The sequence below is a fragment of the Mus caroli genome, chromosome 9, assembly GCF_900094665.2.
Source record: "Mus caroli chromosome 9, CAROLI_EIJ_v1.1, whole genome shotgun sequence".
NCBI classification, from domain to species: domain Eukaryota; kingdom Metazoa; phylum Chordata; class Mammalia; order Rodentia; family Muridae; genus Mus; species Mus caroli.
The window spans coordinates 93,387,367-93,398,385 of NC_034578.1; the positions used below are offsets into that span (position 1 = coordinate 93,387,367).

Sequence of the window (11,019 nt, forward strand, 5' to 3'; positions counted from 1 at the left end):
ACAGAAGTAGATGCTCACAGTCAGCTATTGAATGGATCACAGGGCCCCCAATGGAGGAGCTAGAGAAAGTACCCAAGGAGCTAAAGGGAACTGCAACTCTATAGGTGGAACAACATTATGAACTAACCAGTACCCCAGAGCTCTTGACTCTAGCTGCATATGTATCAAAAGATGGCCTAGTAGGTCATCACTGGAAAGAGAGGCCCATAGGACTTGCAAACTTTATATGCCCCCGAACAGGGGAATGCCAGGGCCAAAATGTAGGAGTGGGTGGGTAGGGGGAGTGAGTGAGTTGGGGACTTTTTGGTTAGCATTGGAAATGTAAATGAGGAAAATACGTAATAAAAAAATTAATTCAAAAAAAAAGAAGCTGGCCTAACGGAAATACAAGGGAATGCTATTCAAACTTAATTTGATGTGGTTGTCTATGGGAGGCTCTGTGATAGATCCTGCTCCTGTTTTACCAAGAAGTAAAGGAGGTACTGGTGATGATTTGAACCTCCTAAACTACACGTTTCTTCTCCAGTGATCCAAACAAACAAACAAACAAACAAATGAACAGAAGTTAAAAGGGAAGAACATAGCCTGTGATCGACATTTAGTAAGCCTGTGTCTGATGCCATACAGATCACCTAAAGCCAGTAATAACAGCCTCCCACAATGGACAGCTGACAGAGTGGACAGAAGGTGAGACCTGAAGCCTGAGAGCCTGGACTTAGGGAGATGAACCCGAGACGTTCATGAGGCTTCCTAAAGTCCCGTTTCCTTGCTTGCAAAACAGAACCATAAGAGTGGGTCTCCCTCTTCACAAGTTGGTATGAACTGAACTGCCATAAGCTGGATGACAGGCACATGTATGTACATGTGTGCATTTATAATAAAAGGGTACATAGTTTGCAATTCTTTGAAAATGTAGCTTGCAGTAGGTTATTCTGCAGGGATAAATTATGGGTGGACTGTACCAATATTCGTTCCCAGCTAGCTGATATTTATTTATGGAGCTGTACAGTCTTCAAACTATAATTTAACTGCCCATTTCCACACTGCCATGCCACTAAGAAATTGAGTCAACAGTCTGATTGGGTGACTATAACGGGCCTCAGAACAGACTCTAGACGTGTGCTTCCCCTTTCTTTTATCATCAACATCACAGATTATAATTGCACCATTGTAATCAACCAGAGAGGAAGCAAACACTTGTGGCTTATTGTCGATTACAGGAATCACAATTGCCCTGATGATCCTCATCATTACCATGGCGATGACTAACACAACTATGATTTATTGGACACTTTCTGGCTGCCAGACAAGGCTCCAGGCAGTTTTCATTAATATCTAATTATATCCATAGATTAATCCCAGGAGTAGGTGTTATGAATGCCTCCATTATGAACGTTCCCTTGGACGAGTTTAGCGACAACTCTGAGATTATAAAGTTAGCAAGTGCAGACAGCCTAAATGCAAAAACGTGTGTGTCTCAGAAGGGACCATAAGCCAGCAAAAATAGACAAATACAGCTGATTTCCCTCTCTGGTGGAATTTAAAGAATGCTGATATCAGATGTAGAGAATATAATAGTGGTCACCAGAGGCTGGCGGGGCTGAGGCTTTGTTGGCCAGAGGATGAACATAGTTGCAGTGTAACTGAAATAATACATTTAAGAGCTCTACTGTGGAGCAAGGTGACTATAGTTTGTGATAACATATTACTCTTGGAGAAAGTAGGCTGGGTGTGATATCCTATCACTAAAGGATGACAACTCTGTGTCTCGGTTTCTTTTCTCTTCCTGTAATAAAATACTCTGACAAAAGCAATTGAAAGGAAAGTTCATTTTGGCTCACAGCCCCAGACTGGCAGTCCATCTTGCAATGAACCCAGGGTGGAAGGAGCTTATGACAGCTGTCCACATGACATCCATAGTCAGGAAACAGAGAGAGCACAATGCCTGTGAGCTGGTCAGCTCCCTCCCTCGTTTTTATTTACTTCAAGGTTTAGCTCATGAAATCATGCCACTCATATTGATCTTCTAACCTCAGTTAAATAGGTTATGAAATGCTCACTTAGGCATGTTCAGAGGCCCATCTCCCAGGTGATCTTACTTTTTGCTAAGTTGTTAACACTAACCTTCACACTGTGTGAGGTAATGTATTTGCCACTGAGCTAAATTTAAGCAGTCTACAATATATTGATATGACTTTAAACATATTATTTTATACATTATAAAGTATACAATGATGTTGATCTATCTAAAAATAATAGAAATAATAAATGCTTATGACCTTTGACATCCCTGCTTAGTTTAAGATATCATGGCTGACTAAACCCTGGAACGTCTCTGCCATTAGGCTCCTATTGAGACCTAGGTGGAAGCCAGGTCCCTGGACAGGTCCACAGGTAGGTAGGAAGGCAGACACTGGACTGAATAGGAAGAAAAATGGAGTTAGCCAGGAAGGAAAGAGCAATCCTTGAGACCTTCAGCATGGTAGCCAGCTAATCAAACCAGGCCAAATCATACCATAGACAAATTTGTAGGCAGCCTTCAGAGACTCACCCAGGCTGAGAATCCAGCCAATTATGCTCGATCATCTTCTGCAGCCCTGTCCTTACAAGAGACAAGTCCAGACTGGCCCAATGTAGACAAATGAGTAGTACTTCTATTATCTCTGAAAGGCAATCTAATTCCCTTCAAATTTAAAAGTCTCTACAGTTTCCTAACAGGCCTCAGTGGGGCACATGTAGAAATTAATAAGTTCACAGAGTGCCCAGCTGGCTTTCATTATCATTTTTTTTTGTCATGCAACGAACAGGATTTCCATTATTACTTAAGGATTTTCCTGTGTCTGATTCTTTAAGAAGGTCAAGTCTACAGAGCTCAGACTCTGCGTTGAGAAGGAAGCCAAGCAAGTCTAATGGAGCTGGCTGAAGTCTCATGGACATTTTTCTGGTCAAATAGGACAAGGATTCAGAACAAACTCATAGGGACTTAAAGCTCAGAGGGTCCCACAGAAGACAGGCTCCTGTCACAACCAACAGGTTCACCTATCCTAAAATTCTGGGCAAGTTGCTTAACCCCAATGCCAATGATGTATTTCTTCTATAAAATGAGCATGGGGAGAAGGCCGGGGAAGGAAACACAAATGTATTTGGAGCATGTGGCATGGACATTTCTTACATTTCATCCAAAGAACAACCCTGGAAAGCCTAGCTCATTCACAGATAATGTTATTAAAGACAATACAATCGGCTACCCTGCCAGGCTGTCATCAATTCATCATTAGAGTGAGCACCATGGGAGCCAGAGGAGGAGGATTCAGATGGTGTGAATAGGATTACAAAGTCAGGCAACTCTTAGAGGAGCACTCTAAGAGCATTCCAAGAGCTTGCAAATGTTTGACCAATTAGTCGTACTGTTGAAAACACATAGCCAATAGACTCAGCAAGGCAGGTGGGTTGCACCAAAATAGAAAGGGATACATTGCCAATAGGGAAAAGGTAAACTCTAGAACATTCATTAGGGTACTTACAGTGTTGATGTTATTTAACTAACACTCAATTCTAATATTAAATGCAAGAGGTGATAATGAATTTAACAAGGAAGAGACATGTGACTGAAAGGAGGCCTACTGAAATGCAGTCTCTAGAGGTGGGAAGGTATAGCTCTGTGCTTTTTAATGTGTACTTTATAGTACTTTCCATGTTTCCTATAGCCAGTGCTTTTTCTTTTATTTAGATAAACACTGGTTATAATAACATATAATTCTAAATTAGTTTTCAACAGAATTTTTTTTGTGTGGAAAAAAAATTTTTTCTAAAAATCTTAAAAGGTAGGCAAAGATAAGAGAAAGAAAGTTGAACAAAAAATGATTTAAAAGGAAAGGTCTTTCACAGAGCATATCTCAGGGCACCTGATCTACAGGAAGTAAAGATGCAAAGAGAAGGCCAGGGTAAGTGACCCCCCAATGCAGGAGTGGTGGATAAGGGGAACCAAAAGCTCCAGCTGACAAGGAGGGTGATGAAGCAGGCAGATATAAATTTTTCAATTTTATGAGACTGATAGGGATCTGAAATAAATCTTCAGTATTTTCTTTTTAAGATAAATGTTTTAAAAATAAATGCCCCGTAGCATGGATGGATGGCTAGTGTCTGTGTCCTGTCTTACAGCTGGCCATAAATAATGCTGAGAAAAATAGCTTTGACCATAGTAAAAAAGCACCTTTATTTTTTACTCTTAAGAGCTTGGCAGATTATATTTTGATGCATTAAGCCAGATTTCTTTTTAAGGCAGCTGCAAAAATAACAGGTGGAGTATAGAAATTGTCTCTGGTTGGAAATAGCTACTCAGGGCTTGGCTGAGGGGCAAATCTCAGTTTCAAAACAGGCCTCAACAACTGTGAGCACATCTGATAAAATCCAAATGCAAGTTTAAGGCGCTTGATGGGGCTTCAACTTAAGAAATGCTTTGGTGAGTCTCCAGGTGAATTTCTTTCATGGTCTGTAAGCCCCCCCCAAACTGAGAAAGCTAAGTAAGCTGCTATGACTATAAACGCTCAAATATCAGATTTGCTTGAATTTGAATGTATTTATTGTAGTCTCTCTGTTGAGAGTGGATCACTTTGCTGTAGACTTTAGTTCCTTGCTCACAACCAGATACAAAGAGGGTTCCGTTAGGGGTAGGCATAGTGAATAGTAAGACACACTGCTCCTAGCACTGGAGTGACTAAAGGACACCCCATTACTTCCTGGGAGTTAGCCAGAAATTTACACCATTAGCTTGAAAGAGAGGTCAATCCCACAGACAGGAGTGGGAAAGACTAAACCCTGCTCAGTAGAAAGGCCTCTGGGCTTAAACTGTGACAGAAAGGGTGGGTGCTGGAGTTCACACAGAGATGAAAGAGGGAGCCAATTGGGGGTTTTGATACAGATCTGTGATTCCAGCACCCAGATGGCTATGGCCAGAAATCACAAGTTGGAGGACAGCCTGGCATCTATACTAAATCAGGCCAGCCCAGACAAATGCTGCATCTTAGGTCAGAAGGAAGGGACAGGAGAGTGAAGAGAAAGAAGGAGAGCGGGAGAGAGAACATAAAGAACCGGAGGAAACTGTGACTCAGCTCTCTGTATGTGAGATCTGATTCACAGAGAATAACCAGGATTTTGCATTTTTATAATAAGCCTATCAGTTTCTAAATGTTGTATCTATGCCAAATCAAACAGTCCCATGACCCAAACTGCTGAAATTTCCTTCAAAATTCTTATTTCCAGACACTGTTAGAGGCATTGGTTAACCTCACAACCATATTAGTTATGCCCAGAAGAAATGGGAGGTAGATTGTTTCTAGGCTGTTGAAGAAAGGTAGGGGTGGAATCTCATCCTTTGTAGAAAAGAAAAATGGCCCGAGAGTCATACTTCAACGTGTCATTTGGTTAGAGGACTTTGGAAGATGTTTGAAGATTCCCCAACTTTAAACATCACAGAAGTCACAGTTAGGTCACCTTGGTAGTTACCATTCTACATGAAACCAAGACAAAACCTTCCAAGAGTCTTTCCCCCTCTCTGTAGGAGTGCACCTGGTTTATCTTCATATAACACAGAGTTTAACCCAGCCCATCACACTGACTTTATAATGTTCTGTAATGAATAAAAGGCCTTCACAGAGCATCTCTCTTAAAAAGTGTGAAAGAGTCATTTTTTTTTCTGCCCAAGTAGCTCATAATGTAGTAGACAAACTGTCAGAAAAAATAGACTTCATCATGGTGAAAACCCCTGCCTGGCACCCATCGATCATAAAGCAATCTTCTAGAGGTCTTGAAAACCTTCATTAAATTTCCTGTCTTTCTCTTGACAGTTATAAAATGTTAACAATATTCCTCGTGATTCGGGCATCTTCAGACAGTCTTTGTCTGAGGCCTCCCACCCAAGGCTTTGCTCTTTTCCTTGTCTTTACACATATCCACCGAAGCAGGTGCTAGTGCAGTGTCCTACACACACCTTTTCTGGAGTGTGACCTTTGCAGGATATCAGAGTGAGGGCAGAAGTAGCTTTGAAGACACAAGAAATCTCTCTCTAGCCAAAAAGCACAAAGGGCAAAGTCACCCTGACTTCAAATTCCTCCTCTGAAATCCACATTCATGTTGAAGCTCGTGGGCACAGTCCCATATTACCTTTAGCAATCTTTTTAAATACTTTTTATTTTCCCTTTCTTCCCAATGTATAAAGATACAAGTCACCATGTGGTATGTAGCTAGTGGGGACAGTGATTTCTACATTTTGTCACATGTGTGGGCCATCCCTCTAAGAGCAAAATTCTTGCAAGGCATTTCACCAGTCCAACTCCTCCAAATCCAAGGACCACATTAGCAATTTATCACCTCTTAGAAGAACAAAAAATGCATGTAGCACAAGTCCTCAATCCTAGTACTTAGAAGACAGAGGCAGAGAGAGGCTGATGTCTGTGAGGTTGGGACCAGCCTGGTCTACATAGAGAGTTCCAGGATAGTCAGAGTTACATAGAGAGGCTCTGTTTCAAAGAAAACAAAAACAGCAAAAGTAATCACTCAAAACAATGTACATGGGTCTTCCATGGGAATCAATGTGAAGGAGAACAGCCTTAAAGAGATAAAGAGTCCAGTCCACACTGGCAAGGAGAAGAGACCCACAGCATGAAAACCACAGGTCACCTGCACATAGAGCAGTGACAACAGCTTTTAGGTCCTAGCTCAGATTTGTGGAGGTTTGACATCAGGCCTCCAGAGTGAGTCTTGAGAGACCAGTCATCTTACCTGCAAAAGGCACTGGGGCATCTTTATCCAGGGCTACCAGTGGAGGGTCCAAGATGACTGTGTCATTGTTCTCGGTTATGACTCCGTGATACGATGTCTCAATCCATGGCTTGTGTTTATTGACTAAAGAGCAACACAAAACAAAAAGATGACCATGTGAATAACCCCTACAAAACAGAACTAGAAATGTTTCATGTTTGTCACATCATAGACCCAACAACCTAGGTCATAAACATTAGCCCACTTGTTATGTAGAAAAGATTCAGAGATGTGTATCTACATCCTAATAGCACATGCATGGTCCACATAAGAAAAGCACCAATATAGACAGATACTATTAAGAGTTAAAATTTCTAATGTCACCTATTAATAGATGTTTCTGACTCAAAATTCATTATCAGTCAAGACACCATCTTGTTATACTGTGTGCAGTAAATTCTGACCTCAATTTAACTGGGTCCATCTGTAGATGTCATTAGTATATTATTACACATGCATATATAAAAGATCTATGTATGTCTCTCTCTTTCTCTCTCTCTCTCTATATATATATATATAATATATATATTATATATATGTGTGTGTGTGTGTATGTCAATATTCAACAAACACTAAATATTTCTGATGAATAAGAGGCTATTAAAATTGCCTGTTATATATCAATTAAAATTTCTCTTCAATAAACTCATCAGTTAAAATCATACCTTGTGTAAGAACAACTGCATATGTAAACATATATCTAACATGCTACAGGCTTAATGTCAGTGTATCCAAAAATTATGTTGGAATGATGACCTCCAGTGCCTTAACATTTGTCCTTATTTAGAAATAAGACATTTACAGAGGTAATCTATTTTAAAATGGGCTACTAGGGTAGATCCTCAATGATAATGACTGGTGTCCCTACTAAAAGGGGAAATTTTTACCTAGAGACAGTCAGGCATGCAAGAAACACATTATGAAAGATTGGAGCTGGCCTGGGAAAATAACTTACTTGGTAAAGTGCTTGCTATATGCACATTAAGACCTGTTTGATCCTCTGATCATGTTTGATCTTAGGCAAACTGCTAGGCATGGAGGCTAATGATTCTATCTCAGAACTAGGGAGGCAGAGACAGGTGGATTCCTGAGACTTGCTGGATACCCAGCGTATAAATGAGTACCAGGTCCCAATGAAGGACCCTGTGCAAAAATAATATAAGATGGGCAGTAGCAAAGGAATGACATTCAAGCTTGACCACGGGTCTCCTCTTACAGGAGACATGTACCAGCACCATAAACACACCCGCACACACACACACACACACACACACACACACACACACACACACACACACATGAGTTGTACTTCTACTGGCTACTAGGTACTATCCAGGTTGGGAGTTTCCATCTGATAATTTCTCAGAGTACAGATGAAGAATGGCCTTGTGATATTTTCATCATAGATGTCAGGCATCCAAAAGTGTGACACAGTACATTTCCAATTTTCTGAAAGTAGTCAGTTTACAGTACTAGATAGGATGCACACCAAGCAACTATAAGATACTAACAAGGAATAACAATGGCTAGAAGCTTGAGATAACATGTTACAAGATTTTGTATGTTCACATGTAGACATCTCTGTTAAATATCCAACTTCTACCATTAAGCCATTCATCTCCTTGGAGGGTGTTGTCTAATTTTCCTTTGGTCACTGTGATGCCATTTGGATATCTACAAGGGCATTTCAGCTCATCTTACAAGAAAACATCCTTTCCTCTCCAGTCAACACTCCACATAGACATCAACAGTGATCCTTCCACTGTGAAGTTCTTGGTCTTTCTTTTAAATCCTTCCCACATACCCACAGAATTAAGAAGGCAAAGCAGGCACCTTAAAAAAGCAAATTAACATGACAACCTAATATGGCCAACCCTCACACTCTGCCCCATAGATTCCAGGTTGTGGTTATATATCTTCCCCACAGAAACCTTTGAAAGAGGAGTCATCATTATAGAAATAGTAAAGAAAAGGTTTCTACAAAGAGTGCCTTTCTCAAGATGACGACATGTTTCATAGTGGACAAAAAAATTAGCATGTCACCACATACCAAAGATATTCACAAACACAAAAATATAAATATTATTGCACATATTTAACAGACACTCATTGCAGAATGATGTCCTCAGAACATGACAGCCATAACCATCAAAATGAAAGCAGGTATGACTATACACAGTAATCCCTCATGTTGGGCCTATTGAAGTTTTGTCACGGGAGGCATGCCATCAGACTCTCACCAAAGATTCCTATTCCCTTATAGAATCTGTCCTTGTGGCAAGAAATCCTACCCTAGCTGCATATGATCTCTAAAAGTACTAGCGTGGAGAGTGGAAGACTAAATGAAGGGATATTCCACCTACACAGCCTTGGGGGAACCTTCATTCATGCTGAGGGGAGAGTTTTTGGTGACATAACTGTTTAGGGGGGTCACACATTACTGGTAGTAACCCCTCGCTCGTGGTGCTGCCAGTAAGCTCAATACATTCATTAGTTCACCAGGCTAGCTACGATTGGGATCGTTACTCTGGCCTGTCATTGCTGCCCCACCTGAGGTGAGTACACATTCGTTCAGAGCTTCTCCGGAAAAGTTCATGGAATACCATGTTATTGTAATGGATTATACCAACTTTTCAATAGCCATGGAAAGTCAAGAGCTCAGAGAATTGAGATTAATTCTGTTGCCCTTTCCCTCTCCCAATCCATCATCCATCAAAAGTTCATTTAAGAGCTGTCCCAGGATTGGTGGGGGACCACGCCTAAATCACCATCTTTCCATCTTTCTATTTCCCACCCAATCCCCAGCAGCCACAGATTGAGTGGCTGGCAGTCTGCTGGGGTAGGGATACATGCCAAGCTAGCCTCAAGTCTGAGCCCCTGAGATTCATTCCTGCTGATTGAATCCTTCTCAGAGCAGAGAGCAGCTCTGCCCATTTCAGGTATGCGTGGGGCAGTAGGCTCATCCATTCTTATATTCTGTCGTTCAGACCTGCACTTCATTATGGACTCCGTAAGAATTACAGCCATTCTGGGCTGTCCCCATCCTCCTTTGCTCTTTTATTAGCCATCAACACAAATGCAATGTAAATAATTTGCAGCTGTTGGGAGAAACAATTAATCTCCTTTTTCCTTAATTAAACCTAGGGGCCTATTCATTAGAAATGTGTAACGAGCAGACACTGGGAGCTCACCTAGAGTTTGTGATCCACTGTGTCCCAACTCAGTGAAGCCATGTGTTGGGTTTTAACTCTGGCTTAGACACTTGTGGTTGGTATTGGGTGAGTCAAGGAGCCTCTCAGGGTTCCAACATCTTCAACTACAAGATGCGGGTGATGATGTCACACACAGGACATCCTCTCACTCAAATACCCTGAACTGGATTCAGAACCTCTGTCTTTTCATTATTCAGACTCATTGAGGCCTCTGGGCAGTGATAGCTTCTGCATGGAAGGGGGTTTATAGATTAACTTGAACACTGAGGCTGCTCCCTCATCAGTGGAGGCTGATTTCCTTCTACCTACAGGTCTGCCTCCCTTTATTCCTGTCACAGCTGCTATTAGTCAGATGGCTACTTCATTATAGGCATTTCATGCATGTCGGTTGACTAATCCTCTTTTACATTCATTTATTTATCTATTGATTCAGTGTATCTACATGTGTGTGTGTGTGCGTGTGTCGTAGTCCATGTGTGTAGGTTAGAGCACAACAGGGAGAGTTCTCTCCTTCCACTGCCTGAGTTGTGTGGTTCAAACTCAGGTTCTCAGGCTTGGCAGCAAGTACCTTCTCCCACTGAGCCATCTCGCCAGCCAAGGCTCATTAATCCTTACAACAATTACAGTGGTTTGTATCTCATTTCACAGGAGAGGAACTGAGACTCACAAGGGCTTCACTGTCCCACTTGGAAAATAAAAAGGCAAACACACATGGAGTTGTCTGAATTCTCCCCCACATTCTGGTTTCCTCAAATAGTTTTGTTCTTTTCAAGTTTGACTGATGTTTTCATCTTAATATGTAAACAAAAATAATGTCTATGTTTTGTCTCTAAGCAGATCCTTAGGGTTGCAAACCAATAACCAATAATAGTGTCATGGTTGGAATGAGACTGTTTCCTATAGGTTCATGTTTTTAATAAATGTTTAATTAATAAATAATACCAGTTCCAGCTGGTAGAACTGTTTCAGAAGGATTAGGAGGTATGTC

General features: G+C 41.1%; 1 protein-coding gene across 2 annotated transcripts in view; it reads right to left on the bottom strand.

Moving 5' to 3' along the window:
* The window catches only part of Clstn2 (calsyntenin 2), a 582,382-nt gene that overhangs the window by 346,987 nt on the left and 224,376 nt on the right, over positions 1-11,019 (bottom strand). For both annotated transcript variants that reach the window (XM_029481768.1, XM_029481769.1), the window contains exon 2: positions 6,781-6,903. In XM_029481768.1, coding sequence (XP_029337628.1) covers positions 6,781-6,903 — 123 coding nt within the window. The remainder of the gene's footprint in view (positions 1-6,780; positions 6,904-11,019) is intronic.